At 37.0% G+C, this 24,651-nt stretch overlaps 2 protein-coding genes across 12 annotated transcripts in view; one reads left to right on the plus strand and one right to left on the minus strand.

Moving 5' to 3' along the window:
• PHF20 (PHD finger protein 20) overlaps positions 1–8,879 on the minus strand; it is a 171,636-nt gene extending 162,757 nt beyond the window's left edge. The window contains exon 1 of one of the 2 annotated variants that reach the window (XM_045444764.1): positions 8,781–8,879. The gene's annotated coding sequence lies outside the window, so the exon portion shown is untranslated. The remainder of the gene's footprint in view (positions 1–8,780) is intronic. The other variant, XM_045444765.1, reaches the window with a different exon arrangement.
• Positions 8,880–8,990: 111 nt separating this feature from the next.
• The window catches only part of RBM39 (RNA binding motif protein 39), a 30,664-nt gene continuing 15,003 nt past the window's right edge, over positions 8,991–24,651 (plus strand). For 2 of the 10 annotated variants that reach the window (XM_045444779.1, XM_045444780.1), the window contains exons 1-8: positions 9,025–9,341; positions 9,958–10,021; positions 11,797–11,846; positions 16,416–16,610; positions 18,936–19,025; positions 19,122–19,175; positions 21,191–21,308; positions 22,133–22,285. In XM_045444779.1, coding sequence (XP_045300735.1) covers positions 9,971–10,021; positions 11,797–11,846; positions 16,416–16,610; positions 18,936–19,025; positions 19,122–19,175; positions 21,191–21,308; positions 22,133–22,285 — 711 coding nt within the window. In that variant the 5' untranslated portion in view covers positions 9,025–9,341; positions 9,958–9,970. The other 8 variants (XM_045444783.1, XM_045444784.1, XM_045444786.1 and 5 more) reach the window with 7 other exon arrangements.

A 24,651-nucleotide genomic window follows, 5' to 3' on the forward strand; every position in this document is an offset into this window, starting at 1 on the left:
GTTTGAAAACATATTATGTATTTTTGAGTCACATGGTCTACCAACTGAGTCAGACAGGTCCCCTGAAAATACATCTTCAGTGCTCAGGTCTATACCTAAGAGTGAAATTACTGGGTCACATGGTAATTCTATATTTCACCTTTAGAGAAACTGGCCAAACTGTTTTCCACAGGAGTTGCACCATTTTACATTTCCACCAGTGATGTCTGAGTGTTCTACTTTTTCCACATTCTTGCTAACATCTCTATTTTCTTTTGCAACCACTGCATACAAGTCATGTTCATGCTGCATAGATTCCAACTCAGATGTTTCACTTATATAAGGATGTAGGACTTGGTTATTTAGAGATATTTAGACGTATAATGTCTCTTTGGGCTTCTTCCAGAAAATAATTGCTAAGGACTTATTTTTTTCCGGCTCCAAAAAAGAATGAATGAGCCTACTAAATACATCCTTTTTTTTCTGGGCTGTTCATTGTACAGGACCATTCACTCATATCATGTAATCACATGCTTTCATTCAAAATCATTGTGTGTTGATGCTTCTTTTGTTTTTCATCCATGATTTTCAAGGTATATCTCCATCTTGTGATGCCTCGTCAGCAGGATCCTCCTATTGCTAGATTTGCTTAAATCCCAAATCTTTTGCAGTGTTATGCTTGATTGCATTTCTTTTTGCTTCCGTTAACAGATTTTTTTTTCCACTTGACTACTGTTTATTGAGGATCCATCATGAGCCTGTTTCAACCCCACAACATCCTTACGCTGGGCCCTACAGAGGAGGGACAGGAGGGGGCTAGACAGCGACTGCAGCTTGAGGCCCTGTTCTGCCGCAGGACTGACATCAAGTGTCCGTATATGTCTGCCAGCCAAATGAATGGGTCATCGGAGCATCACACCCATTTCCCAGAAAATAGTGAGGTTCAGGAGAGAAGTTATCTGGGCCCAAGGGCTGCTGTGGGGGAGGTTCTGGCCTGCTGTACTTTCCTTTCCTCCCTTCAGGGTGACCTGTTAGCAGATACTTTTTTTAAGATTTATTATCATTGTTTCTTCATTTTTGAGAGAGAGAAAGAGAGACAGAGTGTGAGCAGGAGAGGGGCAAAGAGAGAAGGAGATGCAGAATCTGAAGCAGGCTCCAGGCTCTGAGCTGTCAGCACAGAGCCTGACACGGGGCAGGGCCTGAACCCATGAACTGTGAGATCATAACCTGAGCCAAAGTCAGTCACTCAACTGATGGAGTCCCAAGATTTTTTATTATTTTTAAGTAATCTCTATACCCAATGTGGGGCTTGACCTTATAACCCCAGGATCAAGAATTTCATGCTCTACCAGGTGCCCCCCTATTAACAAATACATTTTTAAAAAATGTTTATTTATTTAAACTTATTTATTTATTTATTTAGAGAGTACGGGGAGGAACAGAGAGAGAGAGGGGGAGAGAGAGAATCTGAAGCAGGTACCATGATGTCAGCACAGAGCCCGATGTGGGGCTTGAACCTACAAATTGTGAGATCATGACCTGAGCCAAAATCAAGAGTCTGATGCTCAGCCAACTGAGCCATTTTTAGCCTCATTAGCAGACATTTTTAAACAATACACTGCCTCCTAAATTGCAATGTTTTATTCAGTTCTCTGGTAGTCACATCTGGATATTTTAGGATAAATATATATTGCTTTGTCTGGTTCTCTATTCCTGATTCTACCATTCCTTCACTTTAAATATTACTTGATTTGTATGCATTTGTCAAACTCATCTATTGGTACAGTTAAGACTTGTGCATATCACTGTAAAATTTACCTCATTAAAAAAATCATAACTACTAAATTCTAGCTAAGAAAAGGCAATGCTGGAGCCCTAGGGTGGCTCAGTCTGTTAAGTTTCCGACTTCGGCTTAGGTCATGATCTCACAGTCTGTGAGTTCGAGCCCAGGATCGGGCTCTGTGTTGACAGCTCAGAGCCTGGAGCCTGCTTCAGATGTTTCTCCCTCTCTCTCTGCCCCTCCCCCCTGCAAAAGTAAATAATAAACATTAAAAAAATAAAAAATAAAAGAATATGCAATGCTGAAGTGTTCAGTGATAAATGTACTGATGTGTATAATTTATTCAAAAAGTATTAAAGAGGTGCTTGGCTGGCTCAGTCGGTGGAGTACTCAACTCTTGATCTCGGGGTTGTGAGTTTGACCTCCACATTGGGTGTAGAGATCACTTAAAGATAAAATGTTTTTAAGACTTTTTTTCTTAAAATATATATATATTTTTTTTTAATTTTTTTTTTTCAACGTTTATTTATTTTTGGGACAGAGAGAGACAGAGCATGAACGGGGGAGGGGCAGAGAGAGAGGGAGACACAGAATCGGAAACAGGCTCCAGGCTCCGAACTGTCAGCACAGAGCCCAAGGAACCCACGAACCCAGTGATCATGATCTGAGCTGAAGTCAGTCCCTTAACCGACTGAGCCACCCAGGCGCCCCATTAAGATTTTTTTCAGTGTTTATTTTTGAAAGGCAGGGAGGGGCAGAGAGAGAAGCGGACAGAAGATCTCAAGTGGGTTCTGAAGAGCCCAATACAGGGCTCAAATTCATGAACCTTGAGATCATGACCTCAGCTGAAGTTGGATGCTTAACCAACTGAGCTGCCCAGGTGCCCCAAAGATAAAATCTTAAAAATAAAAAATAAAAAATAAAAAAAATTGAAAATTAAGCTGGATGAAGGGAAAGACAGAGGGTTGGTACATAGTTATGTGGTAAAGCAAACATTACAAAATATTAAATGTAAAATAGGTGGGGGCACCAGGAGGGCTCAGTTGGTTAAGCATTCAACATTTGATTTCGGCTCAGATCATTATCTCATGGTTCATAAGAAGGAGCTCTATGTCGGGTTTCATGCAAACAGCACAGAGCCTGCTTGGAATTCTCTCTCTCTCTCTCTGTCTCTCTGCCCCTTCCCTGTGTGAGTTCTCTCTCTCAAAATAAATAAATAAACTTTAAAAAATGAAAATAGGTGGTAGGCACACATACAATGATCTCAACTGATAATTTTCATAATAAAATGTTGAAAAAATACTCCTTAACTCTATAATGATCTACATCAATCAGCTCCTTCCAGAAGATTCTGTGACCACTTGCATCATAGTCTGATCCCGTCAATTAATTTCATTTGATATAAATAAATAAACAGATTTAGAGGAATAAATGGGGGATAACGTATAGAAAATAGTTTATAAACTATTGTCATTTAAATATGCTATTATTAATAGTATGATGTTCAAGGTATTGAGTTCATGCAAAATTTTAATACAAAACACTATGTTGAACATGATTTTTGTTCCTTCAGGTGTTTCCTAACTAAACTGGAAACTGATTTTAGAGAGAGAGGGAGAGAATCTTTTTTTTTTTTTTTTTTTTTTTTTTTTTTTTTTTTTGAGAGATAGAGAGGGAGAGAGAGGGAGAGCACGGGGAGGGGCAGAGAGGAGGGACAGAGGATCCAAAGCAGACTCCAAGCTGACAGCAGAGAGCCTAACTCAGGGCTTGAACCCACAAACTATGAGATCATGACCTGAGCCAAAGTCAGAAGCTTCACTGACTGAGCCATCCATGTGCCCCAGGGAGACAGAATCTTAAGCAGGCTCCATGCTCAGGGTGGAGGCCTATTCAAGACTCAATCTCAGGACCCTGAGATTGTGACCTGAGCTGAAATCAAGAGTTGGGTGTTTCACCAACTAAACTCCCCAGCGATGCCTTGAGACTGTGCCTTTATTTTATACCCACAAATCAGCCTGCAGAGTGCTGAAAATACTGAAGCCTCTAAATTTTTATTTTTTATATATATTAAAAAAATTTTTTTAAGATTTATTTTTGAGAGAGAGACAGAGACAGAGTGTGAGTGGGGGAGGGGCAGAGAGCAGGAAGGAGACAGAATCTGAAACAGGCTCCAGGCTCTGAAGTGTCAGCACAGAGCCTGATGCAGGGCTTGAAATCATCAACAGTGAGATCATGACTTGAGCTGAAGTTGGACACTTAACTGAGTGAGCCACCCAGGCACTGGAGTTCTAAATATTTATTGAATCAATCAGTAAATGGCATATTTCACTGATAAAACTCCAAAAGAATGTTCTAAATTCTATTTTGTTATAGTGTATTGAATATTTTCATTTTTATTTTCAAGGTAAAATAGTGTTTTGGGAAATCCTGTTGCCCATGGGATGGACAGATGGGCTGTATTATCATCTTATTCATGAGTGCCTCTTAATGTTCTTGATTTCCTTAACTATGGGAGTTTAAAACACTGTATTTTTGTGACCAAATATTAAACTCTGGCAAAAACATCGATTGTTGCTTCCTTATCTAGTTTACACAGGATCTTAAGAAACTGTATCTTAAGTTTGAGGAACAGGATTCTTTGTTGGTGATACCAAGCAAAATTATTATGAGAGTACATGGCATCAACCTGAAATACATGGTTAGTAATGTACCCCTGAAAAATCTCTTCTTTGAAGGACTAATCATTCTCAAGCTGATGAACATTCCTTTAGGATATGTCACTAAAATGTTCTTGACATTATGGCCAGTAGACAGACAAATCTTTGAAACAAATGCCAAATTCAATCAGTAAATTGATTAGATAACAAAGTACTAAGGGGAAGGATTGAAAGTTTCATATACCCAAATCAGGCAAAATCATAGGGGTGGCAAAATTATTTCTATCTATATGAAGAGCCTTGAGATTCTTGATGTCATAATGACTTGGGAAAGAAAACAAAAAGGTTCATGATGCCTGTCAGTGGCTCAAGAATATTGCCGGAATCTATCAGGCAGGTTATGCAACCACAGTCTTTGGTCCAGGTCAAAAACTCTGGCCAAAAAGGAACCTTGGTCTTCTGAGATAGTGTATGAATTCTTTTGGGATGTCAATCTCAAGTTTTTTGAGATAATAAAATCTTCTCTTATGGGTGTGTTTTTACAAAAAGAGGTTTAAATTTAAATATATATATAATGTCTTAAAACATTTATGTTGTTTTGAGATACTTTGAACCATTCTTAAAAATTTTAAGTTTATTTATTTATTTAGAAAGAGTGTATGTGTGGATGGGGGTGGGGCAGAGAGGGGAGAGAGAGAATCCCAAGCAGGCTGTGTTTTCAGCTCGGAGCCGGATTTGGGGCTCAACATGGGGCTTGATCCCAGGAACAGTGAGATCATGACCTGAGCCAAAATCAAATGCTGAACAGACTGAGCCACCCAGGCACCCCAGGGATACTTTGTATGTATAATTAAGTTGTAATGTTTAAGAGAATTTTGCATATTTAAGATTCTAATTAAATATGTGTAATTGAGTAATTGAGTTGAGATTTATGATTTTAATTGGAAAGGTATAGGAGACTACATTAGAAAATTTTAAGAAAAAAAATTTTTCTTGGATACTATTTTTAATCTTATTTTTTAAATTTACATCCAAATTAGTTAGCACATAGTGCAACAATGATTTCAGGTGTAGATTCCCTAATGCCAGAAAATTTTAAGAAACTAAGACTGACTATACTTGTTATAAAAAAAAATTTTTTTTTTAATCTTTATTTATTTTTGAGAGAGACAGAGTGCAAGCGGGGGAGGAACAGAGAGAGAGAGAGAGGGAGACATAGAATCCAAAGCAGGCTCTAGGCTCTGAGCTGTCATCAGAGAGCCCAATGCGGGGCTTGAACTCACGAACCTTGAGATCATGATCTGAGCTAAAGTCAGATGCTTAACTGACTGAGCCACCCAGGCGCCCTTATACTTGTTATTTTTTTAAAAAGCTTTTATTTAAAAAAAAAAAAATATTTACTTAAAAAATGCAAATATCAAAAATAGCATTAAAAATTTATTTATTTATTTTTTAGAAAGAGAAAGACAGAGTGTGAGTTCGGGAGGGGCAGAGAGAGAAGGAGACACAGAGTCTGAAGCATGGTTCCAGGCTCTGAGCTGTCAGCACAGAGCCGGACGTGGGGCTTGCACCCACAAACTGTGAGATTATGCCCTGAGCTGAAGTTGGACACTTAACTGACTGAGCCACCCAGGCGCCCTAAAAATAGCATTTTCTGTCCATAAAAGTCATACACTGACATCAAAAAACTCACATTGGCAAAATATATATACTTTTAATGTTTATTTACTTTTGAGAGAGGGAGAGAGACTGCGCTGCTCAGGCACATGCGTGTGGGAGGGGCAGAGAAAGAGGGAGAGAGAGAATCCCAAGTGGCACCTGCACTGTCATCATGGAGCCTGACTTGGAGCTAGAACTCACAAACCATGAGATCATTACCTGAGCTGAAACCAAGAGTCAAATGCTTAACTGCCAGGTGTCCAGGCAAAATATATTTTTTAAAAGATGTTATGTAATACAAAAATATTTTAGTATTCATTTATTTATTTAAATTTTGGTTAACATATAGTGCAATATTGGTTTCAGGAGTAGAATTCAATGATTCATCCCTTATATTCAACGCTCAGTGCCCATCATAAAAAGTGCTCTCTTTAGTTACCCCTAACCCATCTAGCCTATCTCCCACGCACCCAAAAGATTTTACTTTCAAGTAATCTCTATATCCAATATGGGGCTTGATCTCACAATCCTGAGATCAAGAGTCGCATGGTCAGTCGAGGGAGCCTAGGTGGCTGTTGGTTAAGCATCCGACTAAGGCTCAGGTCATGATTTTGCTAGTCCCAAGTTCGGGCCCTGAGTTGGACTGTGTGCTGACAGCTAAGAGCCTGGAGCCTGTTTCAAACTCTGTGTCTCTTTCCTGCTCTCTGCCCCTTCCCCACTCATGCTCTGTCTCTCTTTCTCTCTTTCTCAAATATAAATAAACATTAAAAAAAAAAAAAAAAAGTCGCATGCTCCACAGACTGAGCCAGCCAGGCACCCTGACATCTGACATCAGCAAAATAATTTTTTGAATTTTAAAATTCTCTAAGATTAGTATCTATTACATCCTGAATCCCAAGCTTTTGGCTATTGTGTATTCCTCTCTATACATTATAGAACATAATAATATTCTCGATGGTGGTGATGATTTAAACCAATGACCTTCTGCTTCAAATGACTCGAGAATAAAATGATGAAAGGGGGAAAAATGATGAAAGGGGAATTAATTTACACAGAAAGTCAGTGAGCCAGACAGAGAAAGGTTTTGCAAAATGCATGAAAAGCATATTTTGTTTCGAATATCTTCTTTTAAAACATAAAAAATATATTTGTTTTAGAGACTGAGTTTTCCAGCTGGTGTTTGTGCTCTAAATTTCCAGGTTCTCTCTGGTCATCCTTGAACAGAAAACAATTTAAGAAATATTCAATAATCAAGTGACTGAAAGCTTACAGCCTTCCTATTCCCAAATAAGTCTAGAGGTTCAAGTCAAATTTTGTGCTGTCATGTTCCTAAACGAACAAACAAATTAATAAGGGGCCAGCCACCTTTTATACTTTGATATTTGCACAATTAACAAGTCACAATAATGAAAACCAAACGGGAAAAGAGAAAGCAAAAGTTAACTTTTTTGTTAGCTTGAACATATTATGATTCAGTGTTTTGGGATTTTCAACACAAAAAATTAAGAGAATATGAATTATCAGGAAAAGGAGTAAGGGAATATTACTATGTAAAATCTATTAATCCTCTAAGAGAAACACCTGTGTGGGAGGTTAACCAGAAATGTAAAGCCCCTTTACACCTACATTTCCTTCAAATAATTGTTTAGCAGTAACAGAAGTTCACTTTTCTGAGGATGAAATATTTGCCAGGCACATTATAGACATTATCTCATGTAATCCTCACTATAGCCCCACTAGGTCTGCACTCATTTATCGAGGGTCCCCCTGGGGGAATTCAGTTAGTGAGCATTATCAGCCTAGGGCAGTCTCAAGAAGCTTAGCCTAGTAATTATTACTACCCCCTTCTTCACAAGAGGAGATGGGAGGATAGGCTCTAAGAGATTAACTTACTTGTCCAAGTCCAAGGTCACACAGTGTTGGAGCAGCTACAAGAACCAAATTATCTCATGTCAAATCTTACCCTCGATTATTAAGCTATTAATAGACTTATCTGTAAGATTTTTTGCTTCTAATGCCTCGATTTTTTTCAAACATTTTTATCTTGGAGGAGGAAGCCTTATAGCCAACGACCTCTCTGCTGCCTTCTTTTTCACAGCGTTGACCAAAGAGCAAGTGGTGCTTTTACACTGTAACTGCCAGGTATCTGGGGAGCTTGAGGGGCGAGGAGTCGAGTCCCAGGGGAATGGGGGACATTTTTTTTTTTTTTTTGAAGAAATAGCAACCCCGACACAAGGCCAGACTATAAAATCCTGAGCAAAAAGCTGATTCATTGCCAAAGGAAGTTTATTTTTTTCACCTCATCATTGCCTTTCTCCACTATTTCCAAGCGTGTTTTGTTAGCAGTGTCTAGCCCACTGACTCCAAAATGCCGGAAAAACCCAGTTTTTATTCTACACCCATATTTCTCTAGCCCCTACCCCTGTACGGTCTCTTCTTGCCTTTCTTCTCACGTGCCTTTCACTTCTTCACCTTTGGCGGATGATCTCTACATGACGCTTTTTGTTTTATTCTATCGCCATATGGACTAGATTGCCTTATGGCGACCTTGACAGACACCAGGGTGGGAAGCCCGGGGGAGGGGAGAGGCAGTCAGCTCTGAGAGAAAAACCTTCAGATAACTGTTGAGGAGACGCCACCGGGAGGAGGCAACCACAGAGCTCCACTTAGCGTTCAATTTTTAAAAAGATTGACAGGAAGTGTACCAACTGTCTTTGCTCTAGCTACTTGCGCGGTCTCGCGAGATACGGACGTCCATGTAGAGGGGGTGTCAAAGGCTCCTCTCTGAGTGGGGGATGGGAATATCTGTGGCGCAATCATTGCGCGAGATTGGGCCATAGTCGCTCGGGCCATGCTTACATCTCGCGATATTTCGGCCGGTACGGTCTGGAACTACGGGCAAGTTCTCGCGAGAGCCCGTGCTGAGGGCTCTGTGAGACCCCGTGTGTTTGTGTGTGTGTATGTGTGTTGGTGGATGTGAGTACGAGGAAGCAGCGGCCGCCATTTCAGAGAGCTTGTCGAAGCTGTCGCAGGGGTGGATCCTGAGCTGCCGAAGCCGCCGTCCTGCACTTCCGCGCGGGCTCCTCTAATCCCATTGTTTCTTTTAGATTCGCTCGGGCCTATCCGCCCTCGGAGCCCGAAATTCGGGCTGGGCGGTACCGCGGCCTGGGCCTAGCGGCTTAACAGTAGCAACAGCGGCGGCAGCAACAGCAGCAGCCCCCGTCTTTCCGAATACAAGCACCCCAGGGGCCCGAAAGCCCGCACAGGTAAGGAGGTGTCGCGGGCCTGAGTATTGTCAGAGCTTTTCAGAGGTTTAGTTTTCGTCTGGGTTGAGGGGCATTCCTTAGTCGGTGTTTAACGACTTGGGGGGGGGGCAGGTTCTCGAGAAATCGGCTCCATTTCGGCGACCGCGCCCTTATTTTCCGGTCGTGTAGATTTCAGGTTTTTTGGGTGGCAGGGACCCCAGAGAGGCCTAGGGCGGATAGAGATTGGTGCCTTAGAGGCCCGGGGCGGCCGCGACCTCCCAACATGGCGCCAGCCGAACGCTACCATGGCACACAACCCCTCCCAACCGAGGGAGTTTCCCTTTGCCCCTAAAATGGCAGCGCGGGTTTTGCGCGGAAAGAGGCGCTCTCGCTCGAGTCGCGCGCGTTGTTTTTGGAGTTAATTGTAGGCTGCTTTTTGAATGTACGTTTAACGTATTTCTGTCTGTTCAGTCTTGGAGGTATTTCAGATTTAGTTACCAAGATTGGTAAAGTGCATCCCCTTTGGTTATTCCAGGGTTTTTGAAGTATTTTCTGAAGTTTTTGGAGTTTGTCGTGTAAGAAGGAAATAGGGCAGAATTGAAAAATGTTTACTCACTGAATTACCTTTATTTTCTAGGCGTTTAGAGAAAATGGCAGACGATATTGATATTGAAGCAATGCTTGAGGCTCCTTACAAGAAGGTGAGAAAAAACATGTCGGTGAGGTTTATTTATTTCTTAATTTAGCATTATCACGAAACTACTGCTGAAATGTAAACTAACCTCCCCGGAGCCCTCTTGATTTACCTTATCAGAGATGCATTACGTGTAACTTACAAAAGTAAATATATGCTATTGATGTAATAATATTGTGCAGTAGTTTCACTTCAGCGTGATGAATAAATGCCCATCTATCTCTCTTTGTAGACTTGCCTAACGATATCTCACCTCTACTCCCATGAATTCACCTTTGATTCCAGTGTGAACTGTCAATCATAAGGTAGTAATTGAGTGACTTATCGCTGTACCGTGGTCCCCTAGGTAAAATGACTCAACTAAGAATTACCAGCTCCAGTTTGGTATAGCAAAAAGGTGAATGTAGTGGTTTGGGAAAATAGCAGGGGTCCAAGAATAACAAAGCATAACCAGTCTGTGGCAAGCAAATCTTTAAATAAGTTTTACAAGAAGAAATGGGTGAGATTTAAATTTTCTTCCATATATATACATATATATATGACTGGTGATAGTAAATATTGAAACAGGCAGGTGATGATCTGCTGCTCAGTTAAAAATTACTAAAATTCTTGGATCCCTGAATAGAAATTTTTTTTAAAGCAAAGGAGACAGTATCACAAACTTAAAGTCACTTGATGACTGTTTTTACTGTTCTCCATATTTTATTTTCAATTAGTCCCTGCCATAATATTTCACACTAAAAGCTACAGAGGAATTATTTTGGCTAATAGTATAGTCTTTGACCCATTTCAGTATCACAGTAAAAGTAAAGTGTCTTTTCATTCTTTCACCAGTTGGTGGTGAAAATAGCAGTATGCATGCATTATCACTGGTGTCACAAACTGTAAGCTTTGTAAGTTAGGACTTATACTTCTATAACTGATGTGATCAAACTTTAAAAATAAACATTGCACTAAACCTTTTAAAAATAATACAGCTGTTTTGGATTGTATAGCACGACCATGTGGTACCAATATGGATGAATTCTTTCTAGCTTTAAATGGTGTATGTAGTTTTATAATGCTTAGACTCTTGAAGAACTACTTTCTATTTTAATGTTAAGATTCTTGTGTCTTAGTTTAACATGGATGTAGTTCCATGTAAACAGGTATGGAAGTAGGAAATGTTTAGGCTGGACTGGTGGATTATTAATTGACTTTCTTGGGTTCTTGGGAGTCAACGTTACTAAAGCAGTGTGAATCCCTGTTTGCTTCAGGGCGAGATGTGTGACAGAGGTGGCATCAAGCTCTTACAGTCCCAACCCTCCAACGGAAATGGGCGAAGATCTCAGGAATGGCATCGGTCACAGGAAATCGATAGTGGCTGGCTGCTAGCATGGCCACTTGGGGCTTAGGCAGAAATAGAGCCATGGTACTGACCAAAGGGACCATAGCACATGGAATAAAACTCAAAACAGGACTTCATTCATGTTTTATAGAAATTCTATTTAACCACTTGAACACTGTAAATCTGGATAACTTAATATCTAACTATATAAGAAAGTAAAATTTAACATGTTAATATGCATTTTTATTTTTGTATCACGATGACTTAATTGTAAGCAACAAAGTGGTTAAACACATACCCATCTAAATTTTTTTATAGCCTTCCATGTTAAATTATAAGCAAGTAATTAGTTTTAAAATTGTTTTGTATTTTCTTATTCCTATTCCCTTTACCCTTTGACAACTTGAAATGTTACCACTTCGTCCTCATGATGTTCTTCTATCAACCCTGCTTAGGATGAGAACAAGTTGAGCAGTGCTAACGGCCATGAAGAACGTAGCAAAAAGTAAGTTATAACAAGGGACCTGGGGTGGGGGGGGACCTTTATGTGATTGAGATCTTAAGTTGTGTTCCTGTGGCTATAGCATCAAACTAAAAGTTCTCTTCAAAAGCTTTTGTCTCTTTTAGAAAAGTTGTTCTTTACCTTCTGGGACAAGAAACTATTTGAGGATATGAAACTATGGACTCTTTCCCTAGATTTCAGGATATAGTGTCAGGGACCTTTTGGACACCTTCCCTTCCAAGTCTGTCCATGACAATCTGGATAAGAGTTCCTGTATTAGAGCTTGTTTTCTGTCTTAAATTTATTAACTTTGGCTTAATATTTTGGTGTGTGTTATCAATAAAACTGTTACAATCTACTGAAGATGGGTTAGGAAGAAGAAAAGGTAATAAATAACCAGGCCATGGAAAATATTATTTGCTCTAAATCACCACTGAAGGAATCAGAGCTGTGAATTATTTATGCTCCTTGCTGCTTAAAGGCCCTTTTTATAGTAACGTTATAGCATAGTTAAGTACTTCTTAGGTGCTTCTTACATGGTTTTTGTTATCTTAAGCTTTTTAAACTTTAAGCCTTAAATAGAATGGAGTTTTTTTAAAGTTGTATTTGTTTATACAAGTTACTAGGTTAAATGAGTAACCCATAACAGGAACTCAGTGCTCCATAGTGCAGAATATAGTATAGGATAAGTTTCAATAAAATTGTAAGCAGAACCAGTTTATAAGGTTTGATCCTGTTTTTGGAGTTTTCTTTCAGCTTTAAAATTAATTATTCTTAACATCACTTGGTCATGTTACAAGCATTAAATTGTTTTAGTAGCCTATTTTATGAACGTACATGACCTGATAATACGTAAAGAAAAAGTGATAACATAGCTGCTTATTTGATTTTTTTTGGCTCTTATCCTAGTAAGAGCTCAGAGTGCTTCATAGTACACTACCTTAACATCCTCACAACAATTCTTATTTGGTAGGTTGATAGAGTTTCACAAAATAAATGAGAAAATTCTTAGTTTGGATTATGCAGGCTTTGTTCTTTTTTTTTTTTTTTTTCTTACACTTCCTCTAAAGTAATATAGTAATGCATTGAATTAAAATGATGCAATTTGAGGAAAATGTCTTATATTTTATTTTGGTACAAAGTTAGGTGGAGGATCTGTTAATAGTTCCTCACTAATCACAACAGATTTTGGGAATTAATCATATTGGGTTTAGTCTTGAATTTTTATAGTTTGAGGCAATCAACCAATCTTTGCGTGGTTTAATGTTGCCTACTTTTAGACCTTTTACTAAAGTCAGTTTCCTAATTAATGGTTCTAATTCACAGTTCTTCAATTCATAATGAAAACTAGGAAGGAGTATCCATGTAAATTTAAGTTATCTAATCTAGGTGTGGGTAAGGATCTCATCCTGAGTGCCAGTAGGATGAGAACAATGCACTTTAGGGCACAGACTTTCTTTGTTCAACCATTCTCAGCTGTCACTCCTTGCTTCTAACTCAGTCTGCAGTTTATACTTATTTTTATCCTGCATCTAAGCTCATTAAGGCTACCAAGCTTACCCAGGACATTTAGCATTAAGCTCTCCATGACTAATGGTTTATGACCTTTATCTAAAGAGTTTTCTGACACTGAATAGAAGAATGGGTAATTTTCTTTCATTGGCTATAGGATAGCCAATTTAAGGGAGTGTCTTCTTAAAATATCCCAACTACCATCTAGTATTTTTTTTAAATGTAGAAGTTATTTCTGTCAGACTTCTCAGTCTCAGTTTAAGCTGCTTAAATAAATGGCTTTTTTGTTCAATCAGAAACTTTGCACCCATTTTTCTAAAGGGAATTAATCTTTTAAATTAATTTGGAAGTTATTTAGAAAAAAATTTTTATATGTAAGGTTAGATGAGATATAGAACAAGTACAATGTTCTGTGCTTTAGTGTTATGTGTAAGTTCTGTTAATCAAAGGAAAGTGCCACGTTGCATTTTTCATCCTAAAACTTCATTGTCTTAAAAGCAATTGAGTATTGGGATGCAATTTTAAGGTAGTAAGAAAATGCACGTTTTGAGAAATTGAGACTTGACTAATAACTAGTAAATGTTTTCTTTTAAAAAATAATTCTGATTTTCAGTCTGTACACTCAGTTGTATTCTGGTAGTAGTAAAAAGAACTAAGTTTTAACACAAACTGGTTATCAATTAGCCTACCTTCTGAAGAACTATACCCCTGAGTTTGGCAAGACCTCAAAGTATGCCTGAGCTTGCCTTCGTGGGAATATTACTAGTGTAATCATTTTTGGAAAGTCTGAACCAGTGTCCATTCAGTTAAGCTCTTTAGGAATTACTCAAAGGATAACAATAAAATGACACAGTTGAAATATATTGGCTACTGTGTGTGGATTATCTATAAATTTTGGAATAAATGACTTTTCTATTTTTTTTCTTATTTTCCAGAGTACTTTGCATTTAAATTTTAGATCTTCTTACATGGAAGAGGTCAAATCCAGTTATAGCAAAACACCTTTACAGCAGAGGCCATATAACCAAAAAGTCCAAAGGCCCAGCCCAGTGGACCATTTACTTCAATGATGTTCAGTACAAAATTCCACTGCCACTAAAGACTTTGGAAAGTCCCTTTTAAGTTGTAACAGGATTTGACTATTAGTGTGGATTATGATAACCCTTCTTTAGTTAACTTAATGTTCTTTCAAGCTGCAGTTTGTTATGGAGAAGTATACTGCTTTCTTAAATTTTTGTCTGGGCTTTTATGAAGAGGATCGTGCTTCTGAATGTCTTAGTATGTTGTTGTCTTTTTACCTGTCTGGGGTTGCCTTCAGATGTGGGTGGGAACTCATCTGTAAAAAGTTCTAGGAAGACTTTTAGTTGAAGTTAGCTCTCCAATTTACCAGTCCTTTCCTTTGGCAGAGGAAGTTTTGGGCCTAAAAAAAGAGGTAGATTGGGAGGTTGGCTGCCTCTCTGTTACGGGCCATCTAGGAGCAGAGCAAAACTTTATTTGTCCTTTTTGTGGGGGATGGAGTTACTTTTTACTTTGTCCCCTGATGGATTATATGTAGGACTTCTGATTATAGCTATCTCAGAGAATTCTTAAGGCTAAGACATAGGGTCAGGTGTTTCAGGCAACAGAGTTGGAATGTTATCTGTTGCCCTTCTGGGCATTGCTTTGATGACTTCTATATAAATAATGAGTGTAGCCTAATTTTCTGTCATGTGCTACCTAGCATATACATTTCTGACAGTCAGGTGGATTATCTTGAAATTTTAGACAAAGTTTCTGCCTCCTTGGAAAGCTCTACATCTCCTTGTGATTGGAGTGTGGGTTTCAAGATTCCAGAAGGTGGGTGTCTTCATTTTCTATTTTCAATGCACTCTAAGATGACCTGCTTACAGGTTCTCTGAGGCAGACTTCAATTGCTCTTGTGCTAACTTTGCTTTGATAAGGACTAAACAGTTTAATTAAATTTTCCAAATGATGTAGAGTTGTCAAAATGTTTTAATGATCTTTTAGCCACTACAAATTGACATTTTAGCGGAATAAGTTTATTTTGAAATGTCTTTCGGTTTATATTGAAATATCTGAAGGCACCTCTAAAATTTGGGTGATGACACAGAGGTACAGATGGTAAGATTTAATTATGAAACGAATGGGTGGTATACTGTGAAGAATACAGAAATGACAGATATGACTGACTGGCTTTTTTACCTTTCAGAGTTTGAGATTTTATAAAGACTGATAAAGGTGTTGATCCTTGTTTTTGATTGCACCCCACAGGCTTGTGTAAAATGGCATCCTCCCCATTTTCTGGTGTACTCATTATAACTTTTAATAGAAAATATCCGAAAAACAGGGAGGAGGGCACTTGTTGGGATGAGCACTGGGTGTTGTATGGAAACCAATTTGACAATAAATTATATTTTTTAAAAAATTCCGAGAAAGATCACATTAAAGTCTGGATGTATCAGAATGCATTTTATTGCATTAGTTTTATCGTCCTTTGTCATTACTTGTAATTTCCCCAGGAAAACCAAAATATTGATGCTTGTATGGCCCTTTGAGAGTATAAAATACTCTTATTCATACATGTAAATTGGGTCAAATTTGGCTCATGTAAGGGAAATTAAGTTTTTTTATGTAAATTTTTGTGTATGACCCACTGTTTCTTCAATGTTAACATTCTATTGTAAATTTGATTTTATTACTGTATCTTATAGGTTACAGTAAATCTCTTTGTTGGCCAGTTATGTTGGTCACACTTTAAGAGTTCGAGTTTTGATCTTCTCCCTCCCAATAAATCATTTCCTTGTTAAAGCTGTAACTGACTCAAGAGAGATCATTAATAGTCCCTGCTCTCTCAAATGATTGTCACTGTCTGCTGATTTTAAGTAGTAGAAAGAAGGCAAAGGTGGGGTGCTATTTACCTTACCTAGGAATTATTTTTCCATAAGTATGATTATGTATCATAGTAGTAAAAATAGCAAGATAAATTTTTAAAAAGATTTCTGACCATAAAAGGAAGTAATCTTAAGCTAGCAAGATAATAGTAATTTTTTTTCTTCTCAGGAGGAAAAAAAGCAAGAGCAGAAGTCGTAGTCATGAACGTAAAAGAAGCAAAAGTAAGGAACGGAAACGAAGTAGAGATAGAGAAAGGAAAAAGAGTAAAAGCCGTGAAAGGAAGCGAAGTAGAAGCAAAGAAAGGAGACGAAGCCGCTCAAGAAGTCGAGATCGCAGATTCAGAGGCCGCTACAGAAGTCCTTAGTATGTAACCATAGTTACAGTGATTTTGGTTTTAGAGTCATTCTCTGGGTGTACATAAAACAATTTAACCTGGAAAATTTGCATTGTAAAATTTTGTTTTTCATTACGACTAGTTAAAAAGCATTAGATGAGGTATTGGCATTGAAAAGTCTAGCAAAGTAGAAATACAGCATGTGGACCAGTACATAACATTTGTATTAGTAAGCATACAGATTTTCTGTTACTCCATCTAAAATATTTTAACTGTATGCCATGTAAACTAGACCAAAGCACTACAGTGCTTAAAAAACTTGATATTGTAGTGCGAAACATTTGAAAGCTTAAAGGTGTGTGAGCTATTCAAATTTTCTTTACTGAACGTAAATTAAAAATTTTAAAGCTCAAATAGATAAGTTATAAATGTAATTAGTTAAATATGTAGTTAGTTAATCTTGTCTGGCTGTTTTCAGCTGAAATGACAGACCATTTGTGAATTTGGTGTATGCTCCTTGATAATGATCAACTTGGGGCTCATCACATTTATATTTAAGGTTTTTAAAAATAGTAAGACGCTAATAAAAATGCTTTGAAATCACTCTGGAAATTTGAATGTGGTTATGTAACAAGTTGGAAATATATTTTATTATGGTCATTTTAAAAACTATATTAATAAAGTTTGGAAGGAACCTACCTACAACTCTTAAGGATTGCTTCTAGCTAGCAATTCTTAGTGCTTTAAGATGTTCTTTCCTCTTAATGAACATACTGTTGTAAACTGTGGGAGTTATTTTAAAATTAACACTCTTGAATGGTTGGAGATGGAATTCAAAGACAAACAGACCTTAATAAGACATTTGGCTCTTTCACTCGTGCAAGTTAACACTCCAAGCTTGAGCTTTCTCATCTTTTAAGAAGGAGGTAATAACTGACAGATAAATTTAATGAGTTGAATTGAGAAGAGAATGAAAATAAAGCACCCACATTAACTGCTATTCATGAAATGTTTTAGTATTATTTGAAACCATTAAAGTTAGTAACACTTTGGATCCTGATTCTGGGTCTTTAACCTTTAAAATAAAAAGGATTGAACTTCTTGTTTTCTACTTTCTTCCTAGCTGCTTATCTCATAAATAATTTAAGAGCTGAAAGAGGACACAATGTTGCTTTAATTCCAGATGCTGTATTAAAAAGTACTTTGTTTTTTTGTCCAATTTATCAAAAATTACCGTATTCATTTTTACCAGAATGAATTAAATGGGGGAGGATTACTTTAATAAATTCTGAATATGGTTTATCTAGAGTAATGAAAACTTGAAGTCAGCCTATAATCCTAGTCTGACTTCAAAGTGATTTAGTTCTCACGTTTGTTCTCATGTGATCTTTAATTTATCCCGTAAATGTATACTCTTAATTCTGGTTATTAGTCTGAATGGCAAAGGACCCATTTAACATATAACTTTATTTGGAACTGCTTGGATGTTGCAGGTATGCGTAGAGTCCATGAAAACGAGTCCAAATGTGGATCACATACCACTGTTTTGTTACCCTTCCTGAAAAGGATAGTAGGATGAGCACTAAAGGACATCTGACCTGTCCCTTTAAGTTAGTTTGGTCTTTCAGAATAAAAGATCCAGAAACTATTGGGCCTTTTTAAGATTCAGAATAAAATTGTCTTACAACGGTTATCTTTATAATATTTTCGAAAACATGCTTTTATTATGTCAAGTTCATAAAACATTTTTTGAAATAATAATGAACTTTCTTCACATCTTTACTATGGAATATTTTGCCACTAAGAAAAGTATGACACACAAACTTCTTTCATGCAGTCTCTGAGACTTAACTGTTACACGGAAAAGAAGTTTTCATGATGTTAAAGAATTAGTTTCTTGTTTTTAAACATTCCTCAAACAAGAAAACATGTATGAATATTGTATATGTACGTGCATGCAAATGTATTCCTGAGAAAGGATCTGCAAAAATACACACCAAATTGTTAACTGCAGTTATTCTGGTGTGAGGGAAGTTCAGGGTGACTTATTTTCACTTCTGCTTTTTTTTTTTTTCTTCTCAGGAATGTATTCATAGTGTAAAAAGAATTATAGACTGAAAATGAGGGTGAGATTTTTTAGATTCTTAACAATCTTGAGGCTGTAACCTTTGGTCTCGGCACCTCTCAGTGGTCCAGGATGGATAACTATAAGAGCAGTTTGCCTGGGATAGTTAAGAGAAAAAGTCTCTATTTCCTCTTCATAATTGAGGTGGAAAAGAATCAGCCTGAACAATGTTAAACTTGCTGGAGAGCGCATGAACGCGATCTTAGCAAGACCCTAACCCTGTAACTAGTGTAATTTTGTGTTTCCTTTTTAGCTCCGGACCAAAATTTAACAGTGCCATCCGAGGAAAGATTGGGTTGCCTCATAGCATCAAATTAAGGTTTTTAAACATACTTCTGAATTGTTTAAATTGTTTTTCAAGGAACTGATGTGGTGTACTTGTTTGGGTAATTTCTGAAACTTTTTAACTTTGCAGCAGACGACGCTCCCGAAGCAAAAGTCCATTCAGAAAAGACAAGAGCCCTGTGAGGTAGCTGTTGTCCCTATTTTTTTTTTTTTTTTTCCTTTAGCACTTTAAGCTTTTATAAAGCTTTTACAGTGTATGTTACTATTAATTAACATTTTGTAATTTGGACAGTATTTGTACTATATCTTCTGTGGGTAGTACTGGGATACTGTTAAATCAGTGTGGATTTGTAAGTTTTCATTTTAATTTCGTATTACTAAGAATGGAGCAGTAATTAATGTGTAGATCTTACGTGTGTTCTTAAATCACTTTTAAGTAAATTTTTTTAATGGTAGCTATAGAAAATTTTAAATAGACTTTGCTTATCTTTGGAATTAATAAATTTTACTAAAGTAGCTTCATGGGAAAGTGGTTGTAACTATCACAAGTTTTATCATTTGGCTGTCTTTACTGAGATAAAGTACTTCCATTTCCAAAGTTTTAGCCAGGTTGGTTTGTTTCTAAGTAGTAATCTTAATGTTCTCGAATCTTTGAGTTAATTTTCCTCTTAAATATAAGACCTCCCTATCACACCTTCTATTTATTTTGGCTCAAGGAACACTTTGGTATATGGCAGCATTATTCTTTACTGATATTCTGGCTTCCCTTAAAGGGCACCTTTTAACTTAGAGGTTATTATTTGTTATATTTGTTGTTTGATATATTGTAATCCTAAGATTTGATGAAAACCTTAATATTTTTAAAAGCTCTTTTTTGTAACACTGAGCTTTTCACTCTTTAATATTTACTTTCCTAAGAAAATCCCCTTTAGTTCTCATTTTATGGATGCAGTCTTTGTGCCTCTGTTTTATATGTTTAAAATTAGCTGATTCCCCAAGGAAATGTGCCAGAATTTTTTGTAGGTAGAATACTTCAGAAGTACTTGCTGAGAATGCTTAGAATGCAGATAAGAGCATATTTGTGCTTATGTCTTTAAGGATTCACTTAGAACCTTAACCTTTTTTTAAAAAAAAAAATTTTTTTTTTTTTAACGTTTATTTATTTTTGAGACAGAGAGAGACAGAGCATGAATGGGGGAGGGGCAGAGAGAGAGGGAGACACAGAATCAGAAGCACCTCCAGGCTCTGAGCCATCAGCCCAGAACCCGACGCGGGGCTCGAACTCACGGACCGTGAGATCGTGACCTGAGCTGAAGTCGGAGGCTTAACCGACTGAGCCACCCAGGCGCCCCTGAACCTTAACCTTAGTGATGTTTTCTAATAAATAATGTTAATAGATGCTTGTGTTTCTTCCTCAAAATTCATGAAATTAAGTTTCATCTCTTGTGCTCTTTTACTTAACTCAGGCACTTTAGTTCCCTCCATATAATCAGAAGTGCTGTCAGTTATCAAGGCTATATGTAAAAATAATTAAGTTGAATTCCACTGCTGATAATTTGTCTATATAATTTCCTGCTTTTCATTTTTGATTTGCTTATGGGTACTGTTTCTGTATTTTATAACTGTCAAGAAACATTCTTTTGGATACTAAATTTGTAGAGTCTTACAAGACTGATCTAATAAACAACCAGCTCGTTATTCCATATATTTATCTCAGTTTGTTAAATAAAAAATCAGGAAAAAATTTCAGAATAAAATAGTTCTCATAACTTGGAGTTCAGCATTTGTGATTGTCAGACTATTTCACTGTATGATTTTGTTTTGGGAAATCATTCCTTCCACTACAGTCTGATACTTGTAGTTAGTTATTTTTAATGACTCTTATTAAACTCGGGCTTCTGATAGTTTTTTTTATTATTCTGTATAAATTGCTGTTTGTAAAATTGCCAGGCCAATGGACTTTTGTCCTGGTACCATGTGAGGTATTATCAGAAGAAACATTTAGTAACTGTCGTCTTGTTGAAGGAATTGAGTCACAGTGAATTATTTTTTGGATGTTTTGTATAAATCTTAGTGAAATATTCATTTTGTGAATAGTGACAAACTACTTTTGTTAAAGTTTATTCTATTTATTGAAAATGAATTTTAAAAAGTAAAAATAAGAGCGTAAGTTATAAAATTAATTTTTATTCCTGTTAGGGAACCTATTGATAATCTAACTCCTGAGGAAAGAGATGCAAGGACAGTTTTCTGCATGCAGCTGGCAGCAAGAATTCGCCCAAGGGATTTGGAAGAGTTTTTCTCTACAGTAGGAAAGGTAAGTTTTTAGTTTATTCGGGGAGATCAAGTATGTGAGAAGTGCAAACAATATTTTTATTACTTCTTATTTTTTTAGAGAGCACTGGTGAGGGAGAGAGAATCTTACGTAGGGTGCACACTCAGTTCTGATCTCCAATGCAGGGCTCGATCCCACAACCCTGGGATCATGTCCTGAGCCAAAATCAAGAGTCAGACACAACCAAATGAGCCACCCAGGTGTCCCAACAAAAAAACATTTTTTTAAAATTTTATTTATTTATTAAAAAAAAAATGTTTTTTTTTTTTTTTAAACGTTTATTTATTGAGACAGAGAGCACGAACGGGGGAGAGTCAGAGAGAGAGGGAGACACAGAATCTGAAACAGGCTCCAGGCTCCGAGCTGTCAGCACAGAACCCGACACGGGGCTTGAACTGACGGACTGCGAGATCATTTTAATAATAACGTTAATATGTTAGGTTGAACTAGAGAATATTTAAACATCAATAGGGAATTTTTTTGCGCAGCATTTCTGTTTTACTTCACTTGGAAGTTAATAGTATTGGAATTAATAACCATTATCACACATTCATGAGAAGTAGAAGTGGACTGACAATTTTACTTATTTTAAACCATTGTTGGAGGGGGGAGGGTGCCTGGCTGACTTAGTCTAGAAGATATATGACTCTTAATTGCAGGGTCATCAATTCTTGCCCCACATTGGGCGTAGAGATTATTTAAAAGTAAGCAAATAAAACCACATTGTCAGTAAAATAAAAAATAATGGTTTATAGTGGATGGTTGCATGAAGAGAACCTTGTATTAAGTGTTTGTTTTCTTTTTAGGTTCGAGATGTGAGAATGATTTCTGATAGAAATTCAAGACGTTCCAAAGGAATTGCATATGTGGAGTTTGTTGATGTTAGCTCGGTGCCTCTAGCAATAGGATTAACTGGCCAACGTGTTTTAGGAGTGCCAATCATAGTACAAGCATCACAGGTAATTTTTTTCTTGGTTAGGAATTTGATTAGCGATAGTACAAGAAACCTGCTCTTGCTTAATGTTATGCTGTAGTACCTTATATAATCATGAATTATTGAGTTAGATGTTCTCAGAACAGGTTTGTTTCTTTTTTGTCTTTGTTACTTTGATAAAAGTATAATTTTAACAATATTCTGTTCGTGTTTTTTTTGTTTATGTAATTTTGAGAGAGGGGCAGAGAGAGATTCCCAAGCAGAATCTGCTCTGTCAGCACAGTGCCCAATGTGGGGCTTGAACTCACAAACCGTGAAATCATGACCTGAGCCGAGTCCGATGCTTAACTTACTGAGCTATCCAGGCACCCCCATCCTGTTCTAATATAAGTCTTGAATATCTATTTCATGAAAAAGACTTGAGACCGTGGTTTATAATTTTTTTTGATTTGTGGTGATTCATTGAGTATAGAAGCGTTGAAGAGCATGTTTACCGCTGCTTTTTTAAATGGAGTGATTTTGACACTTCTAATAAATTTTAATATTTTTATTGTTTTATAATGCATCTTACGATGTATAAGATTTTATAAAATGTTAAGAGTAGTTTGAATAACTATCAGTTATTAGCATTTCTTGAAGGTAAGATGTTTCAAACTAATTTTCAGAAAGTCTTCTGGTTAAAATGTCTTCTGTTCCTTTTTGCTGGTACTTTATAGTGAGTGAGTATTGCGTTTGGGAAATGAAATTAGCATTAGCAATACAGAAAATGTGAAAAAATTGGTATGTATCATTCTATCATGAAAGTATTTTTAGGATTCTGTATCCATATTTATTTTTATTAAGAAACATGACTGTCACTGATAGCTCAGTTTTTTCTTTTTAATGGAGAATATAGAATTCAAAGAGTATTTTTGAGGGGCATCTGGATTGTTCAAGTCATGATCTCCCGGTTCGTGAGTTCAAGCCCTGTGTTGGGCTCTGTGCTGACAGCTCAGAACATAGAGCCTGCTTCAGATTCTGTCTCCCTCTTTCTCTGCCCCTGCTCACTCTCTGTCCCTGTCTCTCAAAAATAAACACTGAAAAAAAATTAAATATTTTGAGCAATATAAAAGTTGTGTTAAAAAAAATAAGTCCTGTTGGTTGCTTTTCGAACCACTGAAGTTAATACTCTGGAACTCCTACTAAATAATATAGTTACTTCATCAACCTCAGTGATTTTATTTATAAAATAAGTAAAAAAGGCACCAGCCTTGGAACCAGATCTGACATGAAATTCCATCCAGTTTAACTGCTAATAAGTTGTATGTAACTAAGTTATTCACTTACGTCATATCTAAAAGGCAATAATAGATCCTATTTAATGTTTTAAAAGTAACTTGATAATGGGTATTTATCACTTGAATGTCTGTTTAAAAAAATAGGCAATTATTGGGGCGCCTGGGTGGCGCAGTCGGTTAAGCGTCCGACTTCAGCCAGGTCACGATCTCGCGGTCCGTGAGTTCGAGCCCCGCGTCAGGCTCTGGGCTGATGGCTCAGAGCCTGGAGCCTGTTTCCGATTCTGTGTCTCCCTCTCTCTCTGCCCCTCCCCCGTTCATGCTCTGTCTCTCTCTGTCCCCAAAAAAATAAACAAACGTTGAAAAAAAAATTTTTTTTAAAATAAAAAAAAAAAATAGGCAATTATTGGGAAATGGGTAAAAGTAATTCCTTGATTTCCCGTAATGAAGGACAAACTTAATAGCATGTAGACAGAGGGCTGAGAATCCTCAAATTAAATGAGGTTTTGAATTCATTTAACTTTTAAGCTTCCTTTGGGATATTTACTGCTCATGGTGCCCCAGTTTATTAATAAGAAAAGGAACATGTGTTAGAGTATAAATTGATAATCATTACCTTTGAGAAAGACTTCCTTTAGAAAAAATGACAGCTAAACTGAATGGTTTGCTTGATTGGATTTTATATTGACAAATGCTCTTTATGACAGCCAGCCAGTTGGTGTACTGTACTTTGAGTAATAGTGATTTTGAGAGTGCATCAATTTTAATGAATAATGAATGTATTTACCTAAATTCTAGGAAAGTCTTATTTCCCACATTTAGCACGTTTGGTGTCAGCATGCATCTAATTTAGATGATAGAGTGTACTTTTAGAACGGATTTCAACTTACATAGGAAATACAGTATATAGTTGGTTTGTATATGTCTTGTATAGGGGCTTAAAACTTGTTTTAAAACTTCTTGAATGAAATATTACAGTTTTTGTTTAGAAATTGGGCATTTAAACCATATTCTTAAAATTAATTAGAACTCTGCGCCGTTAATCACAGTGGCATGTGAGTGGAATCATACAATATTTATACTTCTGTGTATGACTCACTTTAGCATGATGTCATCA

This window comes from Leopardus geoffroyi, chromosome A3, assembly GCF_018350155.1.
Source record: "Leopardus geoffroyi isolate Oge1 chromosome A3, O.geoffroyi_Oge1_pat1.0, whole genome shotgun sequence".
In the NCBI taxonomy this organism is placed as follows: Eukaryota; Metazoa; Chordata; class Mammalia; order Carnivora; family Felidae; genus Leopardus; species Leopardus geoffroyi.